The following is a 25,337-nucleotide window of genomic DNA, read 5'->3' on the forward strand; positions in this document are numbered from 1 at the left end:
GATGTGTGAATGTCATTGCTAGGAACACGTACTTCCAATCTTGTGGGTTGAAGATCTGATTGTGGTATGCGGTATGGGAATAAAGGAATTTTAGTTCCGTTTGCAAAGATGATAAGGTTTGACAGCCTCGTTGGTCTACAGTCTAGTGGTTTCTTATGTGACTACTGTGCTGGGGTCTCGTGTTCGATTCTCGCGAGTCGGGTTTTAATTTCAGCAAATCTTATAAAGCAGTCCTGAGTATGGAGCTTGGTGGTAATACATTCGTGTTTTAGAGAGCACGTTTCGTTCAAATAAGGACAACGAATTAATCTTTATTCAACAACTAAGTAGGTACGCAAGTCAATGTAATTCTGATGCTATCGAATTTTTGACGGAAAATCCACAATTTCACTCCCATACCAGTCCTCCTAAATACTGAATTTCAAGTACGGACACTAGTCTTATTTTTGCACTTTACACCTAAAAATATTGGATGTTCTATCATTAGTAGTCATCAGAATCTATCAGATAGATCACTTATATGAATTTCGCAAACCAATTAAATACTCAAAAGACATCTATAACTTTAAGAGGTTTTTTCAAAACATAATTAAAAATCATAAAAATGCATTGTAACATGAAAATAATTACCAAATACTCATCAAACAATTAGAGCAGAAAAATAAATCGATATGGTATCGATAAAAAAAAATAAACAAGGTCGTATTTTTTACAATAGAGGCTGTATGAAGATGCGTTCTCAAAGCATATAAAAACAACATGGCGGTTTAACTGTATCAGTGCGTTAACAGAACTGGGGCGGTGCGTTCCATTCTATTTTCAAATTCAAATTCGCGCGCCATTTTTATTTTGACGTAAATAAAATAAAAAAGTAAAAATACATAGTGACTTTTTGTTAAATTGTTTATTTTATTTTTTTGTGCGAGTGAATTGTTTGAAGAAGGTAAAATTGTGTAAAGTTTTTTTTAGTTTTATTGGTTTGGTAAAATGAGTAGAAATTAAAAGCAAAATTTGATCTTGGATTTGACTCAAACTTACCTATTTAGTTTTATTGTTTTGGTAAAATGGGTAGAAATTAAAAGCAAAGTTTGAGTTTGAAAACTTCAAAAGTCTTCTACAATTTAATAACTTCAATCACAGTTTTGATTTATTTTTGGGTCTTATTAATATTTTATTTTTGTCTGAATCAATGTCTAAAATGCTAGTCTATATAAACACAAATACTACTGTATACGATTACGATGAATTAGGTGGGTAGTTAAGAACAGTAAATAAACTTGGTTGCAAAGAAATTGGGCCATTTGCTTCAAATTAATTGTGACAGAGTTTAATTTCCAAGTCATTTCTTTATTTTACACTTCTCAGAAATAATAATGACTGAGTACCTGGTTATTAACATAATTAAATAAATAAAATTTTATGTGTACAAGTATAAAATAATGCTACTTAGGTAAATTATAAGATTTAGACACAACACCACAACACATATTTATAAAGGCCTACCTATGAACTTCACCACGAAGGATTTATTTGGCAAAAATGGCAGAGTCCCCAAAGTATGATTTCAGATTTACAATTTTATTACAAAAAAAATAAAAAGTAATTGAAAGATAAGATGGTTCCTAGCAATCTTAACCATTAACAAGCCCCATAGATCAACACTTACAACATAATTAACAAATTATCTTAAACAACATAAAAGTCTGAGAAACCACAATCAGATGGCCATAAATCTTCCCTAAACTTTTATGTAATTGTTTTAATTGTGAACGCATTTTCTTAGCACTTACATAAGAGATAAGATACGCCATCTTGTGGGAAGCCGCCATTGTGAACTAAGATGGCCGATAATAGATGACCGGTGATTAGATTTTGTTTAGGAGGTGTGAAATTTCTTGTTTTTTGTGTGTTAGGAGTTATGATAATGGGTAGGCGTAGTTTGTTTTTAATGAAAGGGTGATTTGGTCTTGTGATTTTGATCTTTTATTTTTGTATTTTTTAACGCAGAAAATATGTTCGCGGTAAAATTGGTATTGATTATTTTTCACATAGGTAAATGAGATTTCTTGAATATTTTAATCCGCTTCTTAATGATTAAGTTAACTCATATTGTTAAGGCTAGCTTTTATTAATTTTATATTTTTCTGTCTTTGCAGGTTTTGCATCTTTCTACAATGGTTCACTATAAGGTAAATAGCTAATTTTAATGTATTTATTTTTATGTAAAATCCAACAGCAAAATATCTTAATAACATAATGCGCAAATTGCATATCATGTGTGATGTGTGTACATTAAAAAAGCATTGTAGATTTTTTTCTGCGCTGCGGTAAAATGTAGCCTGCAGCCTTCCCCGATAAATGGGCTATTTAACACTGAACGAATTTGAAATCCTGAGATAAGCACGTTCAAAGAAATAAAAAAGAAATTCTTCAGTTTTATAACATGTTTAAGTACATGATTCTTCGTAGTTCATATAAAAATCATAATATGCATTAGTGTGTCATCTGAATGTAATTTGGCTGGCAGAGAAATGCGTCATGGTTGACGAACCCCATGGCGTTACACGTTATGTAATTTATCCTATGGAATAATAATACATTATCATGCTAATATTGTAAATGCGAAAGTTTTTGTTACTTTTGCAAGTGCAAACGGATGAATGTATTTTGATGAAACTTAGCACGAGTCAGGAATATAGCTAATAGGCATATCAGAGATAATAACATAAAGGCTACTTTTATCCGGATGCCGGAATAATTTCATTAATGAAAAAAATATATATCTTGGTATTTGAGATAACACCTTTTAGTTTTGTAATTAAGGTAAAAAATACCAAAAGGTAATTAATTAAAAAAAACTGACCCATTTTCACTACTTCGACATGTGTAAAAAAAAATTGTATCACATTCTTTATGTAGGTCCACTATTTATTTTATTCCAACATGTACACACATGTCATAATAAAGTGTACAGCCATATAATCAAATGTTGGCAATCCGTCATCAACGAGTAACATATCTATTATTTAAACTATATTATATCGTACGCGGTCAATTTGTCGTCCACGCAGTGTATGTATGTACCTACTGATGAAGGCAATTGGTTTAGTTTTGAAATACCCGCATTTACTGTTTACTCAATGTCATTTTATTGGTACTGGCTATGGAGGACAAAGAGAAGTCATAACGCAATACCTCCTAAGGAAGTCATCTGCTAAGCCTTTCCAACTATGTTGGGGTCAGCTTCCAGTCTAACCAGATGCAGCTGAGTACCAGTGTTGTACAAGAAGCGACTGCCTTTGTGATCTCCTCAACGCAGTTACCCGGGCAACCCAATACCCTCTTAAAGACTGGTTGTTAGCCAAGCCTTAAGGGCACTTCTTTTAACGGTTGCCAAAGATGTTCAAATGGCAGCTAGGATCCACCAAGGGGTATTGGGTTGCCCGGGTAGTTCGGGTGAGGAGGTCAGATAGGCAGTCGCTTCTTGTGAATCACTGGTACTCAGCTGCATCCGGTTAGACTGGAAGCCGACCCCAACATAGTTGGGAAAAGGCTAGGCAGATAAAGGGTAGGTAGTTAATAATGAATTGTGTTGCTGGGGAGTTTGTTCCCATTCTTCTTCCCAGTAAGAACACATAAGAAGTGGTGAAGGGCGGGCGTTTTGGGGGCTGTTTTTGTAGACCTTCAAAAAGGGCTGATTTTCAGCCTACTTTGAATAAATTACTTTTAACGTTTTATGTGAAAGTGTTTAAAAATCTTGACTAATGTCTGGAAAAATGTTTGCTAGGAACTGATGTTCTAAATAGCCTGTATGTATGTATGTCCTACATAGACGGGGTACCTGCGCAAACGCATCACTTAGCACACGTTTAATGGTGATATAATTCTTGTTGTAATAGCTTTGAGACGCCCATCATTGTTGCAGTGGGTTTACATGGCAGTTGAAATTCCTTAAAATATTTTTTTTATCGATTTTTCTTAGCTTTTATCGTGAGATCTATTACTAATGTTATAAAGCTCAAGAGTTTGTTTGTTTGTTTTCTTGAACGCGCTTTCAAGAGCGATTTGAAAATTCTTTCAGTTTTAGACAAGTAAGTAGTTTACTTAACCAGTAAGAAAATACCTACCTACCTACCTTTTTATCCGAGTGCGCAGAATAGTTCTCGTGGGTGAAATCGCTAGCGGAAATCGTTTTTCATCTAAATCCGTGCGGTAGTTTTTACGTCTGATAAACATCTAATCTTGTTAATAAAAGTGTGATATGATTCCATTCATTTCATTTCTTGTTCACAGTCATATTGGCTCTATAAAAGTTTCCCTTCATATAAACCTGCGTTTAATAAAGTACAACAAAGAAAATGTTCCGTGGCCAGTCTACCATGAGAACTATTGTCTTTGCAGTTTACTACTTAGTACTGCGGCTTTGCTTGTGTTTGCTTAATTAATTGTTATTTTTTATGAGACCTACCATCTGTTGCAGAAAGGTCCATTAAAGTTAGAGCATCTTTAAATCAATTGCTGGCACTTTCTTTGTCAACAAGATAAAAAGTGTTAGCAATAGATTTAATGAAGCTTTAATTTTAATGGATATTTCTGTAACAGCCGTACGGATAGATTAATGATAATCGATTTCGATCCGTGGATGGATAACCATCTTGTCATGACGAGTCCCATTTGTCATTTGAACATCATTGGCAGTCGTTACGAGTAGTCAGAAGACAGTCTGAAAACTAGTTTTACTATGAATTGAGAGACCAGAAAGGCGGTTGCTCCATGTGGAACACTGGTACTCAGCTGAATACGGTTAAAATGGAAGCCGACGCCAACATAGTTGGGAAAAGGCTAGGCAGATGATGATAATCACTTCCAAAATATATCCATGTACATATATATGACTTCCTTTATCCTATTTACGATTACAATAGAGTAAACTTTTTAAATGGGTATTGTTTTAATAATAATTTATGTACCTATGTTACACCAAATAATAGATTGGCAACATTTTAACGTGCACAAATACAATAGGATGAAAGTTCGTTTTTTTGGTAGGTTTCATTGCTTAGCTAATAATTGAATGAGTATTTTTGGGTCTGGGAAACTGTATTTTCACCATGGAGAACAAAATGACTAGGTACAGGAGATGTCATAACGCAAAATCTCCTAAGAAAGTAGCGCGACAACATGCGGTGATTGGGAACGTTACTTGCACTGCTTCTTCTTACTTCCTTTCTCCGTGATTTTCACCACTTTCCAAAGGGATTTTTTGGAGCAAACATGCTTTTTTAAGCCAAAGCGGAGCCTAGCGAGGAAGTTTTTAAACCTCTAATACAATTTCTCCGCTTGGGGATACAATACTGAGTGTGTGGAGACGAAATGTTTGAATCACGTTAGTCCATGAAAATTAAAAATTGATTTACTTATAGAATAGAATATTATGTATTTTCATAAACCATGGTATACATATATAATATAATATATATATATATATATTGAGTCATAGACAGCACATTTATTTACAGAGCATATGATGTAAGTAGGCTTATCCGTTTACGAGACGAAGTTCCTACTAGACGCAGGTGAAACCGCTGGCGGGAGCTAGTAAGATTGCACCACACAAAAGAAAATAACTCATCTGTAGCAACAAAAACCAACTTAAGTTGAGGAAATGAAATGTAATAAGACGAGAAGAATTATGTGTAATTTTAAAGTACTCTCATCCGGCAAGATAAGTTAGGGACGTAGGTAGCAGACATCGCACAATTGATGAGTAAAAAGTAAAGCCAAAAAGTAAAGACAAAGAATTTCTAACATTAACTTCATCATATGGATTTGCTTGCATCCCGTGGATACTTTACTTCATATACAGTTACACATTAAATTAAACAATATACAAAACTAGCTTCTGCCAGCGGTTTCACCCGCATCCCGTGGGAACCTCTGCACGAACCCGGATAAAAAGTAGCCTGTAGCCTTTCTCGATAAATGGGCTATCTAACACCGAAAGAATTGTTCAAATCGGACCAGTAGTTCCTGAGATTAGCGCGTTCAAACAAACAAACAAAGAAACTCTTCAGCCTTATAATATTAGTATAGAATAGATTAACAAGATGATATGGTTATAAAGAAGTCTTGGTAGCCTAGTGGTTTAAGCACTAGCCTTTCAAGTACGAGTGTTGAGGCTTCTTTCTCCGTGTGAGAGGAGGCCTGTGGCCAGCAGTGTGCCAATAAAAAGGCTGTAACAGTAACAGTAACCTTTGAGCCTTCGATTTCAGGTCAGGTAAATAAATATAGATACAATTTTTCTAAGTTAAATGTACTTTCTAACAGGACCTTACATTAAATAGCTGAGTAAAGGTGAGGGAAAAACAACTCGAGAAAAATAGATTTTAAAAAATCTGAAATATTGAGGTCATCAACGCTCTTTCCTTCTCTGTATGAGAAGATTCCTGTGCCCTGCAGTGGCACAATAAAATGCTTTTGAAGATGATATCTACCCACTATTTCTTCAACACTCAGATATAAAGATACCTCCACATTGCGTAATGGTTAAGGCAGGGTCTATCCATGGGAGTCTGGGAGTCAGTTTATTCATTACGTGGGAATCTTTCGAGTACACCTGTAATTATGCATGTCGGTCAGTGAGAGGTCACTTTGTAATAGAAATACGAACATAATACATACATCTACTAAGTATTTATATGGTGGTATGTAAACCACGGTTGGTTTCATAGTCTTCGGCCATCTACTGTCTGTACCTTTTCTGTCTGTTGTTTGGTATTGGGGTCTCCTTATTTTTTTGAAATCTAGCCTTTTTGTGGGGAAATTGGGTGTTCTAGCTTAGGACTTTAAGCAGAGGTTTCCATAAGGTTCATTACTGAAGCGGCTGAGCTGATTTTAATGGAACAATCCTGACAGTCTCCGCTCAGTTCGTCTTTGTACATACGTATTGTGCAAAAAGTATACAATTTAAATACAGTTGGTACAGTTTTCATCTGAAAAGCCGTATCCAAATCGGTGTATCCATTTAAGAGCCAAAGTAACATATAGCACAAACTTCACACCCCCTGTTTTTGTATCATGAATCAGGACTTAAAAAAGATTTATAATGATAATTAATCTTCCAGGAAAAGGCTGAAGGGATTCCAGATTTTCGACAACAGTGACGTGACCTGATATGTATGCATAGAGTGTGTTACTAAGCCCAGCTTTCCTTCCACCTTCAGATCCTCATGGTGACACTCCTGGCAGCAGTGGTGAGCTGCGAGCCTCCAGTGTCAGGGTACAACTATCAGCAGCCGACCAATAACTACAACTCTCCGTCTAACAACTATTTACCGCCTAGTTCAGGTAATTTTGAATTCTTTGCAGTATTGCGCTTCAAACAAAAGCTCCTAGATTTCAGCTGTATCAAACAGAATTATCGAACAAAGGATGATACAAGACCAAGTTAACTTTTATGGCACTTTGAAGTTTCCCGGAAATTTTAGAATTGTTGCAATTTTAAAAGTGCAATTTGCTAGAGCGAGTAGACCGTAGAAACATTTCTGTGTATTGTGCAGCACACTAGTGGATTCTCGCCTTTAGACTTTAAGTACCTACTGGAAACTCACACAACATGTAAAAAAGGTTCACGCTTTAATAACTTACCTGGAGTTAAGTTATTTGCAATAATAATGGGGTTCAAAAAGTTTATATAAATCTAATCTCTCCTTAAGATCCACAAACTTAATGCCTCAAGCTACAATTATTTTTACAGGATTCACAGCACCGAGTAACAACTACCTGCCTCCTACCTTCGGATCAGGATCTCAGAACTACAACCACGGACATGCGCACGACCACGGCCACGGCCATGATAACGAAGTGGTGAGTGCTTAAGAACATTCATCCTGTCATTGAACATCCTTGACAGACGTTACGGGCAGTCAGGAGCCAGTAAGTCTGACACCAGTCTAACCAAGGGGTATTGGGTTGCCTGGGTAACTGGGTTGAGGAGGTCAGATAGGCAGTCGCTCAGCTGAATCCGGTTAGACTGGAAGCCGACCCCAACATAGTTGGGAAAAAGGCTCGGAGGATGGAGTGCTTATGAACATGCCACAGGTTAGCTTCTTGAAGATTAAGACAAAGCTACAAAGAAAGAGAAGATGAGAATAAGCATTAGCAAAAATTCAAACTGACTTCTGAAAACACTGATAAACCTAGAAGAAAAATTGGTTGTGTTGGTTGGGAAGTTGGTATTTATTTTCGCCTTCGATTTCTCAGGGTTTCTATAGTCAGATTCTGGACCTGATGACAATAGGACAATTTGGGAAGAAGAAGGAAACACAACAAAAAAATATATATGTAGGTTGATTAACGACGGAGCTATGCGCGAAGAAAAAAACGAACATCGGTTAAAAACAACTACAAATTATTTTGTTTTCCAATAAAATACTATATAGTACAGTCTATGACACTGAATAATAATAACAAGAAAAACAGAAACATAAAGATATAGTTCACACTAACAAGCTCATTTAAATGAACCGAAGACAAGCACAGTGACATCACCACGAAGATTAGCATTCCTCAACTAATGAAGATAATTAGAAAGCGGCTGTACTCTTCAGAAATATGCCTAAACAGATCTTTAATTTACGAAATATTTTGAGAACACTTGGACAAAAATTCTATCACCTTGACAGCGTAATTTGGCAAAGACTTTTCTTTTGCAAAATTGCTTTTGATTCTGATATGTTTTCAAATTCAAACATGATAGAAAGGCTTTATCCAATTTCAACTGAATTGAATCGATTAAGTGTGAGAGAATAAGTTATAGAAAAGATAGGAAGTACATAAGGGGAGTTTATCAGGGGAGTACATAAGGGAAGAACATAATATATAAGGAGAGTCCATAAGAAAGTTCATAAGGGGAGTACATAAGGGTACCTAGTACATAAGGAAGTATGTATGTAATATAGAATTAGTTGAATAGAAAAAATGTTAACTAGAAAGAATAATTAAAGACACTTCTAAGGTTTGTTTGTTCAAATTGATGAAAGTCTAGAACTATAGAATCTCGGTCATTATGTTAATAATTAACAATCAGTGTTCGTAGTAATTATTTTAACCTATATCAATGTCAAGAAATTGATAATGAACTCTTTATTCACTAGGTTCTGCATTTGGATTGGCTTGTGTGTTCGACACATATTAAAATGAATGTTTTTCAAACTTATTATTATCATAATTAAGAGAGATTTTTTTCATCAAGAGATAACCTGGCATACAAACAATATTTACGTTTTCGTAGTAAAAGATAACATTAAATAAATATGAAAACTTTAATAAACAAATACAAACATTAAGTCTTAGAGCGTATATTGTAAATATGATAAGAATTAATTGGCCTTAACCTATAAATATCATTATCAATACTGTAAAATATATCTCCGTAGTCTCCAAAGATCATACTAGTAGGAATAAAATCTATGCTAGCTACTCTTCTCGCTGTGCCATTAAAACAATTAATTTCATGAATACCATCATCGGATAGTCCAAAAGTCGTGTCGCCTTCAACGAAAAAGTTGTATACAACCCTCAAATCCTTGTTTTTCACTACTTCTTGACTATTATAAGCACAGAAAACACCACACATCGTCACTATATGAATGTTCTTCTCATTATCCACATCAAATTCCATCACAGTCTTTAAATTACCAACTCTTACCGCTGTTTGTCCTTCGTTAAATATCTTGTATAGCATATGATCGTTAGCATCAATTAAGTACATTTCATTGTTCCTTATAACTATTTTGAAAATGTTCATGTTGTATAAACCGATGTTTGTAGCTACGTTAATTAAAGGATCGTATTTGTATAATCCATCATCAGATCCGAAGTAGACATCACCTGATTCCGAATCTACAGCTGTAGCCTTATTTCTTTGTATCCCTTCGATTTTGTCCGTTTGTTTTGTCACTACATTAACGTAGGCCCTTCTTGAGTTCTGTGCCACATCGTCCATGTACATGAAAAATAGGTTTCTGCTAGAAGAATCGTAAGCTAGCTCTTTAGGACTCTGATACTCATTTGTTAGTAGTTCCTTTCTATAAATTCGTGTTCCTATCCTCGTGATAGGCGTGTCGGTTAAATAGATCGTCAATTTCGCGTCAACGCACATGACTAGAGCAAAAAACAGAAGTTTGCGTGTCATTTTGAGCGTGCGATGCAAACTGAATCAACTTCACTACTGGCATTGTTAATGTTTTGATTACTTATCTTAGTTTTACCAAGTTCGCTTTTGCAGTTTTCTGCACCATTTTCGTTGGAATTTCGTCCTTCTGTACTTGAATTAAAGGCTTTTGTGATTTTTTCATTGTTGTTGATATCGTTGTGTTTGTGAGCACGCTCAGCTGACGCGGCGTAAATGAGCAAATTGTTGTACACACGTTTAGAGGTCGTCTGTATTCCATTGGGGATTAACGTGACGTATCATATGTATGTACTAATTGAGCTTGTTAAGCTGGTATGATATGAATTAGTGGTATGTCTTAACTGATTTAAGCGTCTGGAACTTTTATTTGTATATAACATTCCTTCTTTAATTTTTGTTGGGGCTGTAATTCTTGGATGATTAAACTTCCTCTTATTACTCAATTATATAATAAACTTAAATGCGTTCAAGGAATTGCCCTCATCACTGACTGTCGTCAAAATATTAATAGAAAACGCTGCCCAGATTTTTTGTAGCCTGCCTTTGGTTTGGCTTTTTTTATAAATATGCATAAGTCAGCTACTATATGGCTACTATAGTACTTACATATCATACCGTACCGTAGCACCGATTTTGAATAAGTAAATAAGTGGGCACGGGGTACGTTAACAGCCCTTTTATGTCATTATCATCATCATCATACTGTTGATTCTACATTTCCTCACGGTATACGATACTATACCTACTGTCCAATTTGAACATCTCTATTTTTTTCCTTCTTATTTATCAAATAACATTTTAAACACAAAATATTGTCTTCTTCCAGCCCAAATCCTACGAGTTCGGCTACTCAGTGAAGGATGCTCAATCAGGGAACGACTATGATCGCAAAGAGAGCTCCGATGGTAACGTGGTGCGCGGCGAGTACCGGGTTCAGCTCCCTGATGGACGCACGCAGATCGGTGAGTAGAAACTAAAACCTTTATATTGTCCCCCTGTAGAGCAGGCCTATTCTTATACAGAGAATGCAATAAATAATAAAAAAAACATCTAAGAGCGAAAAATATTTTTTATTTCTTCTGTGAAAACCTTATTCTACATAAAGATTAATTTTTTCTGCCGTTTTAATAACCCAACCGCCGCGTACAACCGCGTATTAATATCCAAATTCAGAGACAGCTCCTTATCTGGATGTCAACCTACTTGTGCAATAGTATTGTTTCCCGTTTTTTTTGCAATTTCAGTTGTTTGATAAAAACGCGAGATTTTCTCGGCATAAATGATGAAAACTATGGCTTTGGTGCTACCGGGTCAATATTTTTAACTACCAATCACCTGTTTTTACTCCTTTTCATTCAAGTATCTACTTACATTTCTATGTTTAGTTACTAATAACTGATTTTTCTTCACCAGTAACTTACCACGCGGACTGGCAGACTGGTTTCCACGCGGACGTCAGATACGAAGGACAAGCCAAATACCCCGAGCCCACTTACAATAACCACAGACAAGGTATGTACCTGTCTACTATTATAATAAGCTATATTGTATGTTTTGCGACGACCTTAAAATTTTCTGAAAAGTCTGAAAGTTCAGGCGGATGCGTCTAATCATTAATCAGTTTCCTAATAATTCAGTTAACTGTTGTATCTTCACTCACCATGTAATATTTATACTCACCCGGATGATAGAAATGTATTTTTAGTTAATCTCATATCATGGGCACTTTTGTATGAACACTTTTACAACGTTATATCTCTTGACGAGGACTTTATTTCATTATATGGCTGCCAAGTTCGATTCTAACTCGACCATTTACATACTCATTTTCATCTGCATTTTATACAGTTTTTATTAACATAGTCTGTCACTGTACTTATTAAATAAATAAATAAATAACAACATTCACATTTATTAAATTATTTTACAGGAGGCTACAACTACAACGCCCCAGCTCCCAGCGATTTCAGCGGTTCCCTAACTGGTTTCGGCAACCAAGGTTACAAGCAACCGTCAACCGCTTACGGCCCTCCCGGTTACCATTGAGTTAACTCACGTCAACCATATGGTTAACCTACCAACGACTGTTGTTTTTGTTTAAAATTTAACTATAGTTACCATTTTTGTAGTGAAATTATAGGTATTCTAGATTTGTTTTGTATTATTTAAAAAAAATGTGTTGTAAAGGTCAGATAGACAGTCGCTCCTTGTAAATCACTGGTACTCAGCTGCATCTGGTTAGACTGGAAGCCGACCCCAATGTAGTAGGGAAACAGACTCGGCAAATAATTATGAGATTAAAACTTGAGGTGCTGTTGTAACCGTAAGGGTTCTAATGTAATCGTAAGGGTACTAAGGTAACCGTAATTTGGATTACTGTAATCATTTTGACGCAAAACAAATCTAGAGTAATCGAATCAAACTTAGTTTTAAGTATTTTGTACTTGACCAGTATTTTTTATACAATAAATATTTTTAATGAAATTGTGATCTTGTTTTCCTAGACCGATATTAATAACCTCAGGATTTACTTTACAAATGATGAATGTATCTGTTTTTTGTAACAGACTTATAACTGTCTTTAAAAAAGTAGTACTTATGACGTACGTGAGTATGTATGTTTGTGAGCCGTTGTCTCATATTTGTCAGAATTTGGAGGTTTTAGGTTTGTGGTTATTAAAGCTGTTTTTTTTTCAATCTTTCGTGGAATAGATTTTTTTGTGGTTCTAACTTCTGCGTCAAAATAATTCGTATGTAAGTATCTAGGTATCAAATACATATATAATACAAATAAATTAAACCAATGTTTAATTCCACATTTATTTGCCAAAAGTTTCATTTCTAAAGGTATAGGAGTTAGGGAGCTTGTGTTTGCAATAACAGTATTTTTTCAAGTGAGGATGTGTAGAGCTTATGCACTTCGACTCGTCTCCATATCTGGTAAGAAAATAATAATTACTTTTATGCTCAAATACGTGGTGTTACGTGAATAGATAGAATGAGGAATGAGTTTATAAGGGGAAGCTTGAAGCGTGGAAAACGGCTGTCATGGTACGGGCAATGGGCATGTGATCCGGAGAAATCAGAGTCATGTTGTGAGGAAGGTGATGAGTATGAACGTGGACGGATATAGTGGAAAAAGAGAAGACCAAAGAAACGATGGATGGATTGTGTGAAAGTAGATATGGTAAGAAAGAATGTCACTTGTGGGATGATGGCTGATAGAAGAGTATGGAAAGAGAAAACATGCTGCGCCGACCACAAATAAAATTGAGATAAGGGCAGGAGGATGATAATGAGCCCCATACAAGTAATGTCAAATGCCTATCTCTAGTAAGCTAAACAACAGATAGGTAGAAATTGGGAACATGAGGAGAGTAAGATGAGGAGGTCAGATATGTACTCTGCTGCACCCAGTTAAACAGGAAGTCGACCCTAACATAGTTGGGAAAAGGCTAGGAAGATACTTACGCATTTACTCGAGAAAGGTCCCTGTAGGTGATCATGTAGTAATCCCCGGCGGAGTTGTATACCAATGTGCCCTCAAACACCGCCTTGCCTGGATACATTATTATCTGAAATATGCATCAACCAAATTATATTGGAATAGAAGAAATAATGGCTATATGTTATCATCATCATCAGCATTTTTATCGTCCCACTGAAGGGCACAGGTCTCCTTTCAAATAAGAAGAAATAAGCGTTAATCACCACGATTTTTAAAGAAGATTCTCTTCCACTTTGCTCAGTTATTGGTGTTAAAGATACATTGGTACTTGCGTGACCCTGAATCTACCTCACATTCGTATTTGCTTTAAACATTGGGCCACCACGATATTAGGAGTCTAATTTCGAAGATTGAAAATTAAAACGGTTGAAAAAGGAGCATACATAAATCTGACATTAGGCTGGCTTTATCAAAAGGAGTCTTTTAACGGGAGGATGATATCACACTAGCTTTTCCTGCATAAAAATGAGTCTTTTGATGGTCTTCCTTAAAAAGGATACTTACCCTAGCCTGATAATAATCGTCCAAAGTCTTCATAAAAGGATTGTTATTTCTCAGATCCTTGGAGTCAATGTAGTTGATTCTGGATAGATGGTCTACTGCTCGCTGGTGCAACACCCATTCCGTAGATGATAGCCTTCTTATGGCACATAACTCCCTGGTAAATAATTTAACCTTGATTAATACTTTTGATATCCTAATTAATACCTTAATTTTTTTTGGGAAGTCGGTTAATAATTGCTTGGGTAAAGAAAAGTTTAAAAGTCTTCTTTCTAAACCTCTGAAACTTTCAATCTTGAGAAAGGAAGAATTTTACCAATGGGATGGAAACCTACGGTACTAATCTGTTAAGAAGTTCAGGACTTTAACGCAAATAAGCAAATGCGGTGATTTTAGTTTTATAGTTCTTTATATGTAGCGATGCTGCTAAAGGCGACGAACCTATTCACAAAAACACCATATTATGGTGATCCATGCTATTCCTCACAATTAAATCATCAATGACAACTCACCCGACTTCTTGAGTCATGCTCTGGACGTATTCGGAGAACACTGTACCCACGTGCGCGAATTTGGGGTCATTCCTGGCCACGTTGTGCCATTCGGAGCAAGCACACCAGTGCGGCATCACCCCTGCTTCACCACATGAACGGGATTTCGGAATCTGATGAAGTGAAATACTGTTATAAATAAAGGAAACTTTGTTGACCATAGTTAAGGCCTATGCAAATCACGTTTCATCATCAAAATCATCGGTTTTTAATGTGAAGTATTCTTTGCATCGATCATTAATATTTCTCTGTCCTTATCCCCATGTATCATAAGGAGTTGACGCAATATGTCTTTTTCTTTCATTCCTCTCTATCTGAAATCATCTACCAAGTAAAACGCTTTGCAGATACAACCTCTTTCACAATCCATCCATCGTTTCTTTGGTCGTTCTCGTCCTCTATATCCAACTACATTCATGCTCAATACCTTCCTAAAAACGTGTAGATTTGGTAGCGTTAAACGTTAATCCGCCGTTGCGCGTTATGCAAAAAGTATAAATAAATAAGCTTTAAAATTACCGGTTCCAACAAAGTCATGACTCTAGGAAGATTAGTTCCGGGTATTTTATCTTTATCGATCTTATTCTTGAGATCCAGTACATCTAATATGGTAGCATGGACATCAAAGGGCGTGGTCAAAACATCTTGGTTTTGTTTTAGAGCCTCGAAGGCATCAGGTCTGAGTTTTTTCAGCTTTTCAGGTAAGAGAATGGCCATTAAAGGTAGTCTTTCCTCCATTCTGCCTTGGTAAGTATTGCGCTGTTTTGAGTACCTGAAATTGAAGAGAAGAAGTATATTGAACCTAGTTACCATTTTTTTTTTGAGATTGTTTTGACACAGGCAAGGGTAATCCAAAGTGAACGCTAAAATAGAGTCAAGCAAATAGTTGATGTTTTGTAGTTTGCTCTGAAAATAAGTAAGGTTACTTGAAGGGCATAGGCTAAAAAAAATCTTCTGGGTTTCAAATCCTTCTCAGAATTGCATAAAGGACCTATCGAACTTAAAATTGATGGAACGGTTTCCAAGATAGAAGACAGATATAGAAACATTATTTTATTACTTGAACTGTATGTTTTTCTAGATAATAATATCTTCGAAATATAGCGACATTGTCCCAAACAATCCTACCTACAACTCTAAGTTTCTATTCATTCTCTTTATGATAAATGAACCTATTTAACAGCACAAAATATAGACCACTATTCCCAAACCAACCTAGATCCATGGTCTCCCATGACCATGACCAGCGTGTCTTCAAGAGCTCCCCTATCTTCGAGGGTCTTGAGGAAGGAGACCAAACTGTCATCAGCAGTAGGATGCACCGTGAAGTTATCATATGCCGTGTCTACTATTAATGTGAAGCAGAACTTCTTGCCGTCTAACTTGAGAAACTGAAATGGCGAAAGACGATGTTTATTTTTGAATTAGTAGTCAAGGTTACTTACTTTATAGTTGTTTTGCGCGGTCGTTTCCCTTTAAATTGACATCTAATATAATTTTTGCAAGTTTCTTAACAACATGATTGGCGAACAAACGAAGCCCATGATGATGGTGAACTACAATCTGTCTTTCTTAAATAGATTTCCAAGTTTATCCCCAAACAATAAGGTTTAATTTTGAATGAGAAAACTACAGATTTGGGTAGCTTAATTTGCCTGTACCTGATCAGCCAAATTCATCATGAACTGATATTGTGGAGTAGGTCCAACGCAGTGCCTTGTAGGATGCCCTCGATGAGTCTTCTCTTCTCTATCTCTATCGAGCTCATTTAGCACAGTCGTTCGGAGGTAATGGTCTGCAGGCTGTTTTCGGAACCAGGTGAATTTTTGCTGTGTTGAGCCAGTCCAGGGCATGTCTTCGAAGTAAGCTGTACGGTAACTGAGAGAAATGAGGTTATTAGGTTTTAGTTTTTGGAGAGGATGATTCTAACTCAATCATCATCATGTTTTTTTTTTAATGGCGCCCTAGTCGATTGTCGGCAACAGCGGCTGTTCTCATGTAAGGAGACCAGCCAGCTGCACAGGACATGTTATATGTACAAGCATTTGCGCAGACACAGGTCCACTCTCTATTCCTTTACTCAATTCGGCAATTCGAAACAACCGGAGAGAGATCTCGCGCAGAGAAAAACATACATAAAACATGCATGATTTGCCTTCTAGAGATTTTGACATTAGCCCCATACAAGTAATGTGTCTTCATGAAATCACTCAAATCACTATCTGCATCAGAGAAATGTATGGTCGTAACTCACCCATATTTCTTCAACATATGGAAAATAAACTTCATAGGGCCTATATATTTCTTCCTCGCGGTTTCCCATCTATATCTCGAAAATATATGTTCTTCTTCAGGTTTACCAGATAAAATAGGGTAGAGGGCGCCAGTTGTACCGTCAGCCACGATATTGTAACTGAAAATTGGAATATTTATCCTTCTAATATTATAAACACGAAAATACATGTAAGTATGATTGGATTGGAGAGGCCTATGTCCAGCAGTGGACTGCGATAGGCTGATGATGATGATGATGATGATTGTTTATTACTTTCTCATGCAAGAATGGGGAAGTAGTTTCCTCAATATTTAAACGCATGAAACCGCTGGCAGAAGCAAATAACCATTAGTTCCTAAGGCCTTTGCTAAAATATTGATTTATTTAATGTTCTGCACATTTTGTACAAGGGCGGACTTAACGCCTTAGGCGTTTTCTACCAGTCTACTTTTGGGTAGTGGAGAAATAGCAGAATAAAATAGATTTTTCTTTCTTCCTTTCTTAATCATAAGGTCTTCAAATAACTCATCAACGAAACATCAGTCCCAAATACAACCTACTTACCTGTTCAAAATAACAGCATTCAACTGCTCAGTCAAATATTTGTAACTTTTTTGCATGGTTCTTATAAAACCATTGCGAGAAGTGGAGTCCAAACACAGGATCATCACGTTGTAGGAGTCCTTGCGATTCGGAGGTACTGGAACCGTTGACAGCTGTCGGAAACCAGCCTTGAAGCCTGTCCAATGGGTTTTTATTTTTGGGCTGAAAGGTAAAGAAGATATAATGTTGTCCAGGATTTTGAGCCACAGTTTTTCTCAAATTTGAATGGAGATCAGCCAATCGCGTAGAACATAAGTTATGCATAGAGCATAAAATAAGCGCCACTGAAGTTATTCCTTGACACTCATAAACCTCAGGGACAGGAATCCTCAATAACCTTAAAGAGATCATTTAAAGCATGATAGACTGAATTTCTATGGCAACGGTTCATTCTTCTTTCTCCCATGTTTCTAATTTTTTATTTGGGATCGGTGCAATGTTTTCGGCTTTCATTACGCTCTGCTTCTCTAGAATGACGAGTACCACTCTTCGTGTCATCTAAATAATGTTCGGTCTTCCTCTTCATCTTATACTACATTTATACTAACTATTGCAAGAAAAAGAACTTAGGAAACGTACTTATTAATATGTTTGCCCGTACACTCAATCTTGACATGATCGCTCCTGTTTAGGGTAAATTTTTCGTCTCCTACAACTTTTATGGGATTGCTTACGTAAGAATTTTCATCTGACACATAAATTATATATCTGTACATGCAGATAACATCTTTAGTAGTTCTCAGAATGGATTGGGAAACTCGGCAATCCGATTTCTGTAATGAAATAAGATATTTTAATGTAGCGCGGTTTAATTAGAATAAGTTTACACCACGTAACTTTGCAATTCAAAAGTTCTCTTGGTGCCTCAAGTACGCGCAGTAATGTTTTGCTCATATTTTTTTACTATATTGAACTCAATAGTAGCTGTCTTCAGACAAGCCAAACTTCTCGTCAATATCTGTACTATACAGCCACTGCTGGGCTGCGGCCTCCTCTCACACGGAGAAGGAAAGAGCGTTAACCACCACGCTTGCTCATTGCGGTTGCTGGTTTCAGACTTAATAGTCCAGGGTTCCTCAAGATGTTTTCCTTCACCTTTAAATCAGTCATTTGTGTCTAAGATAAACTTAGATGTTTCAAACTAAAAAAATATATTTACTTACAAAACAATTGACCCAGTCAACACCACGACATTTGAGTATCGGCAGATTCCTGTTAAAGTTAGCAAATTGATCGGCAAACGGATCTAGTAATGGCATATTGCAGCCGGTACCAACATGATAAACTTCCTCTTCTAGCTGTCTACGGAGTAGCCTGGAAACGAATTCATGGGTAACGTACTTATCATAAAGCTAAAGAGTTTATAGGTATGCTAACCCAGCGGGGGCCCAGCAGGGCCAAAACCAGCCGGGGCTGCGAGATGGTTCTCGCGAGTTACCACGGCCCTGTTACATAAAAGGCCTACGATGGAACACGATGGGTTTTAGTCAGTAAATGTCTGACACTCCCTCACCGTTCTTAACCCACAGCGGGAGGAGTCATTTGAATATTTAACCGTCGAAAAATAAAGAGTTTATACGCTTGGTTGAATGGGCGCATCTAGGGAATCACTGGTCCCGACAGCCCATTCATCAAGGAAGATTATATGGTGCTTTATATCCGGGTGCGCAGAGTAATTATCACGGGATGTAGGCAAAACCAAACAACCGATTTCAAAAATTCTTTCACTGTTGGGAGCTACACTATCAACGGGTGACTTCTTCTTCCTCCTGCCCTGCTCCCAATTTTATTTGGGGTCGGCGTAATATGTCTTCTGCTTCCATACTTCCCTGTCACTCGTCATACTGACACTCACTCCCTTCTTATTCATGTCTGTATTTTTAAAAGTCCTACTTGTTAGTATCACTCAAATCCTGTATGATATCTTTCGCTCGGTCCATGGTGAACAAGAGAATGGGGCTTAGCATCATCACCATCAGAATAGCGAGCACTGACCGACGGGAGCGCCATAGCAACTTTGAAAACGGTAGTATCTGAAAATTATAAGATGTAGAAAGAAATAAATATAATTTATTTTTCGCAGTATTGGTTCCAGAAGAATGAGAAAGAACCGATCGCGCCATTTAACTCTTGCATATATGAAGTTAGCTTTTTCTACGACGGAAACTGAAGATTGATTTATTCGCTTGATCAAACCTGCAGCTCATTTGATAGGAAGAAGTAGTATTCTAAAACGAACTGGCAATCTGCTGCAAACTTAAGCCCCAGGGTCCGCCCTGCACGCAGGCCTTGAGAGTCTTCTTTTAGAAGCTTTTTTTATGCTGTTCAGTACGTAAGAAGTTTTCATATTGCTTCTAAGGACATAAGCCCCGTTCTATTCATGCTTCCGACCCCGAGCTAGTGTAATCCTGTAATGGCTAAAGGAAAAACTGTTTGCGTCTAGGTAAAGACACACAGATAAGGTTGAAAAGGTTTCCACCATCCATCTCTACGTGACACACACAATCCCTTATGAATAAAAACATGGAGCAAAGTTATCCCAAATCTAAACCTTCGAAAATCCGTATTGGATTAAAGTAACACCAGGAATAACCGTATAATTAAAGTCCAATGATCTTATTTTACATGATTACCTTAGCTAATTGGGTCATTTTCGTGTAAAATATGAATCTCCATATCAGTCCTATAAAATGTCAAAGAGATACACAACTACAGATTGTGCAAAGATTTGTTTTTGACAAGAAATATCAACGAGGTCCCAAAAGGAGGATTCAAGGAGGTAGCTACCTAAGATAAAAAAATGCTTATTTTATACTTAAAGCTTTTTTATAAAGTAGGATCATATTTTTCCATAACGCTGTTATTGATAAATCTGGCTTAAAGTAAGTCGTTTTGGAAATATTGGAGTGATAAATTCAATATTGGACATCCTATTGATATAAACTGTATATTTTCATCTCATAATCTCCCTGTATTTTTCAGCAATAGCGATTTAAATTTGATTTAAATACATACTCACATTCATGACCATATAACCATACGCATCAATGCATGAATCAGAAAAAGGCTTCCGCCAACACTATTTGGCAAAATAATTAGTGTAATCACTCTAAAATTACCCGTACATGACTCATGTACCTACACATTGTATATTTATGTGACAGCAATTTTCCTCACGAAGACCTGTCCACCACGATTGTATTCGATACTTTAACCGTTTTCCCCCGGTTTCACTCGCGTCCCGTGGAATCTATTGCCTTCGTCGGAGCCGTTAGGGTACAAAGTACCTACTTCCAAATTGCAAACCTCCTTCTTTCTTGAATAGCCTGTTAAAAACTTGTACGTAAACGTCAGAGTAGTGTCATGATTCCAAACAGTAGAGTTTGGAAGATAAATATAAAACGTAGTGATTATATACTCTCTGGATAAATATGCAAGAAACTTGGCTAAGAAGACGGTATTTTTAAAGTTAGAATAAGTGATTTTACCCAGGAAGGCTGTTTTAGCTTCATCTTTAATAATTGTCCAGAAAGTAAGTAGGTACAGCCTTTTCATTCTTGTAAAAAATCGTCGTAAACAACTTTTACTCTAATTTTCTGAACTCGTTGAACTGCCTCGTTGGTCCAGTAGGCGTATGGTGCTTGCTTTGTGCGGGGTTTTGATTTCCATTCCCGAGTCGGGCTGAAATCAAAGCCTCGGTTTTTGCAGGCCAAAGTCTGGCAGTTGATGATGGCAATTTCAAGTTTACCTCCTTATTATACATGTTGATATTTGTGTGCATTTGTGTCTTTCTGGAAATGTCTATTTACGTCAGCAACTATTTTAATACTTATTGATAATGACCCACTTATAAAAGATCAAGGATCACACAATAAAACCAATTTGTTTACAAATAAATAGCTTATTATTATCACTCATAGCTTATCAATCTCTTATATAAGGAATAGGGTTATTAAGTTTAACTATATTATCTACAACAACATAAATTGGTTCGCCTTGTCTATTAAAAACTAATTCTCTTAAATCAACAATATTAGAAACTTTGTCTAAAGCATACTTATATTTATTGTACACATAAACACCGTTGGTTGTACTTATATAAGGTTTGTATTTAAAATCTGTGGTTATAGCATCTACAGTATATCTTTCATGGGTGTTCACAGCTCTAGTTCCTAATTTAACTCTAGATAATTTTCTATTCTGTAAGAAAAACATATTGTACTCATCATCAATTATCAACTTATCCACTGCTATACCTTTTACTTCATCTAACGGCGTGACCATTCCATAATCAAATCTATAAGCTTCCCTTCTTCTATTTACATAGTAAACTATATCCTTAAAGAAAATATAGTGTATGTTATCTTGGACAGGCAGTTGTTCGGGTACTTTGTTATCGTTTAAAAAGAATAGACCATCTGCCCCGCCTACGTAAATTCTATTTCTTCTTTGATCTATAGCTACTCCTGTAGCATTTCTAATACCATCTATGACTCCTGTTGCCTTGGTATCTAAGTTGAAGAAACCGAGGCCTCTCATAGGAGTTTTGGCGATTTGATCGAAAGTAAAGTATAGGGTGTTATCATTGTCGTTTAGAGCTAATTGGTGGATGTTATTAACGCCTTCTTTGAGTATGTCGACTCCGTAACATTTGTTGCTGAAGACTATGCCGATGCATTTTTCGGTGTACGCCGATGCAATCAGCGTTGTGAATAGAAGCAGGAACATTTTCTGGAAAATAGAGATAAGATTTATTTAATATAAGGTTTCTTAGAGGCTTGTGGCGAAGCAGCATGAGGATTAATCGATCATAAGATTAAGGAACGCTTGGCATGGTCGGTCCGGGGACGATTGATCCTCCACTGTTCTTCCGAGTTTCGGAAGGCACATCAAATTGGTCTCGGCTTCCATTTGAACATTTTTGATAGTCATTACGGGGTAGGCAGATACAGTTACTCAGGTAACTGGGTTAAGGAAGTCAGCATAAGCAGTCGTTCAATGGAAAACACTGGTACTCTGCTGGATCCTGTTAGACTGGAAGCCGACCCCAACATTGTTGGTAAAAGTATAGGCAAATGAATCCTTACGAACTATGTATTTTCTCAAACAGTTATGACACAAATACCTCTTCTTAGTTTCAGAACTTTCTAAGGCTAGTTTCACAAAGCCTAAAAGAGCGAATCACCTCCTAAAATATTTAACCTACTTTGTTAATGTCCTGCCTTTGTGTTATTCAGTGAACCGTACGTACATAGGGGACAATAGCTGTTTGTATGTATGTATATCACGTATTATCCGAAAGGCCATCGTTCGATTGGATAATACGGAGTTGCATCATGATAAATAAATGATACAGCGTATTAGTGGTGAAGGTAAACATTGTATGGGAAAGATTTTAATCAATACAAATAAAAGTCGATTATTTTAATAATTGTAAAGGGCATTAGGATTAACTTACAAGGGTGTTTTCCCTTCCGTACCTTTTTTCTATTAAGAAGCTAAAAATAGGACCTAACGTTATGAATGCAAAAGTAAGTCTGTCACTCTGTTGTCGCGCTTTTATGCCAAAACGAATGAAGCGGTTAAAATAAGATTCAGTACACAGATAGTCTAGAATCTGCGAAAGAATGTAGGCTACTTTTTATTCTGGTGCGGGAAGTAGTTCCCTCGGGATGCGAGTGTAACCGCGGGAAACAGCTAGCGGTGGAATAAAAATTACTGCTATCTACGTTACCTACGAATAAAGATAAAGACTTTAATAAAACTATTGGAAACCTATCGTTACAAATAATGCCACCAAAAACACTATTAAAGGTCAATTTTGCCAACATTGATCAGACAAAAACTTGCTCTGATATCCGTCCATTCAAAGCACCGTACAAAGATTACATAAACACACTCACACATACACGATACAAAACATAAGTTTACTACTTCAAAAACTGTTAAAAACTACACTAATTTCACTTTTAAGGCCCCAAAATAACATTTTAAGACTTCAAAAAGTTTAAAAGTACGATTACAATAAAAAAGTGATATTTAAATAAAATACTTACGTAAAACATTGTCGATTTTAAGCGGGAAGCAAAGCGCGTTCGAACATAGCGAATGTTTGAATCACACTGACCATAGAATATACACAGATAATATTCGTCAATGGAGCCCAGGCCGTGACATTCGTTTGTATTCCGACCTTTTTGGTGTTGTTGGAAAATTATTTAATTGGTATTGATTTGGATGAGGAAAACAGGAGGATAATGGGTAGGTATAATTGTTTGTTTATCTCAGCTGAAAAATTATCGGTATATTCCAGGAAATACTTACTTACCTAATTTATTCATAGGTACTTATTTAATTGAGATAATAATCTCAATAGTATCTACGATTCTTAGCTATAAGCTATAAGATTGTAAGCAACAAATCTTCTTTATTATCATCCTCCGAGCCTTTTTCCCAATCATGTTGGGGTCGGCTTCCAGTCTAACCGGATTCAGCTGAGTACCATAGCTTTACAAGAAGCGACTGCCTATCTGACCTCCTCAACCCAGTTGCCCGGGCAACCCGATACCCCTTGGTTAGACTGGTGTCAGACTTACTGGCTTCTGACTACCCATAACGACTGCCAAGGATGTTCTATGACAGACAACAAATCTTCTTTATTAAAAAGTAGATATTAGATTTCTATGGTAGGTACATACCTAAGTTCTTTTGTGAAACCATACCTAAGTCTTAATAAATCCCTTGTATTTTTTGTTGTGTATGTAGGTATGTCTTCTGCCCAATAAAATTTTGCTACCCAGTATTAACCTGACCAAAATAATAATAGTTTCGAAAACTGAGGCCTAAAACTTTATAAAATAGGCTTTGATTATATAATTTATATTGTATAATCAAATAAAACAAGTATATAATAAGTCATAGAAAAATCTATGCTGACTATATTATCTATTGAAAAAAGTAGATTTCATCTGAAATAAACATAAGCGCCTGAATATTTAACATAGCGCCTCAAAGTGTAGATGTTGAGAAAACGTAGGCGTTATAGAAAAATCACAATTTTGTGATAGGTACTATTACTATTTAAACTCAAACTATTTTTTTTACTATTCAAATAGGCCTATTATAAAAGCTCATTCCAAATGTCTAGCTAGTTACACGGTTCCAAGTAGCGGAGATTAAAGGTCCAAATCATTGGCAAATAACCCAAGTTCACAATTAAACATAAGGCTATGGTTATAATTAAACTTTAAAACCTTATTCATACTCAAATTAAATCATCATATAGGTAGCTGGCGTATGGGAGAAAGTTGTAGCGACTCATAAAATGTATTACATAACTACATACTCGCCTTTATGGTAACTAAAGAGTTACATAATATAGAGGTACAACACCATGCCATGGCGAGCTCGTTGCTAAGTAACAGCCGCAAGCGACGATCAAGTTTAAGGGGCTTAACGCGGTCGGTCCGTGGATGGGTTACCATCATCATCTGTCGAGCCTTTTCCCAACTATGTTGGGGTCGGCCTCCAGTCTAACAGGGGCCCGATTCTCCTAATTTTACTTAAGCAACATACGATTCACATTCGACTGCAATCCAATCCCGACTCGATTACGATTGAAGCGTATGTGGCATTCCGCTATTTTTTCTTTGAAATAAACGTTTTTATCCTTTTCTGCAATCATATTGTCTGCAAATGATTTAC

General features: G+C 36.4%; 4 protein-coding genes across 4 annotated transcripts; 1 reads left to right on the plus strand and 3 right to left on the minus strand.

Moving 5' to 3' along the window:
• Positions 1–800: 800 nt before the first annotated feature.
• On the plus strand, positions 801–12,679 carry LOC124643138 (pro-resilin-like). The gene is made up of 7 exons (XM_047182006.1): positions 801–943; positions 2,157–2,189; positions 7,224–7,347; positions 7,757–7,866; positions 11,022–11,157; positions 11,609–11,707; positions 12,126–12,679. Exons 2-7 carry the CDS (start codon positions 2,175–2,177, stop codon positions 12,239–12,241), a joined length of 600 nt encoding a protein of 199 aa, XP_047037962.1. The 5' UTR covers positions 801–943; positions 2,157–2,174; the 3' UTR covers positions 12,242–12,679.
• LOC124643137 (ommochrome-binding protein-like) lies at positions 9,305–10,228 on the minus strand. The gene has a single exon (XM_047182005.1). It carries the CDS (start codon positions 10,193–10,195, stop codon positions 9,344–9,346), a length of 852 nt encoding a protein of 283 aa, XP_047037961.1. The 5' UTR covers positions 10,196–10,228; the 3' UTR covers positions 9,305–9,343.
• Positions 12,680–13,662: 983 nt separating the features above from the next.
• Positions 13,663–18,159, minus strand: LOC124642866. Its single transcript, XM_047181618.1, has 9 exons — positions 18,090–18,159; positions 17,595–17,769; positions 17,010–17,168; positions 16,417–16,633; positions 15,971–16,146; positions 15,275–15,527; positions 14,717–14,868; positions 14,208–14,361; positions 13,663–13,770 (listed from the first exon to the last, which is right to left on the minus strand). Exons 1-9 carry the CDS (start codon positions 18,157–18,159, stop codon positions 13,663–13,665), a joined length of 1,464 nt encoding a protein of 487 aa, XP_047037574.1.
• A 3,359-nt stretch (positions 18,160–21,518) lies between these two features.
• On the minus strand, positions 21,519–23,751 carry LOC124643004 (ommochrome-binding protein-like). Its single transcript, XM_047181837.1, has 2 exons — positions 23,690–23,751; positions 21,519–22,364 (listed from the first exon to the last, which is right to left on the minus strand). The coding sequence occupies exons 1-2, from the start codon at positions 23,696–23,698 to the stop codon at positions 21,558–21,560; spliced, it is 816 nt and encodes a 271-aa protein (XP_047037793.1). The 5' UTR covers positions 23,699–23,751; the 3' UTR covers positions 21,519–21,557.
• Positions 23,752–25,337: the final 1,586 nt, after the last annotated feature.

This window comes from Helicoverpa zea, chromosome 26, assembly GCF_022581195.2.
Source record: "Helicoverpa zea isolate HzStark_Cry1AcR chromosome 26, ilHelZeax1.1, whole genome shotgun sequence".
NCBI classification, from domain to species: domain Eukaryota; kingdom Metazoa; phylum Arthropoda; class Insecta; order Lepidoptera; family Noctuidae; genus Helicoverpa; species Helicoverpa zea.

Excerpts from the sequence above, each read along its gene's own strand:
- LOC124643137 (XM_047182005.1), bottom strand. The coding sequence starts at position 10,195 with ATGACACGCAAACTTCTGTTTTTTGCTCTAGTCATGTGCGTTGACGCG.
- LOC124642866 (XM_047181618.1), bottom strand. The coding sequence starts at position 18,159 with ATGAAGAGGAAGACCGAACATTATTTAGATGACACGAAGAGTGGTACT. Across the intron at positions 17,169-17,594 it reads AATGCTGTTATTTTGAACAG|TTACAATATCGTGGCTGACG; the intron begins GTAAGTAGGTTG and ends TCCAATTTTCAG. Across the intron at positions 14,869-15,274 it reads TCATGACTTTGTTGGAACCG|ATTCCGAAATCCCGTTCATG; the intron begins GTAATTTTAAAG and ends TCACTTCATCAG.
- LOC124643138 (XM_047182006.1), top strand. Across the intron at positions 7,348-7,756 it reads CTATTTACCGCCTAGTTCAG|GATTCACAGCACCGAGTAAC; the intron begins GTAATTTTGAAT and ends TTATTTTTACAG. Across the intron at positions 7,867-11,021 it reads ACGGCCATGATAACGAAGTG|CCCAAATCCTACGAGTTCGG; the intron begins GTGAGTGCTTAA and ends GTCTTCTTCCAG.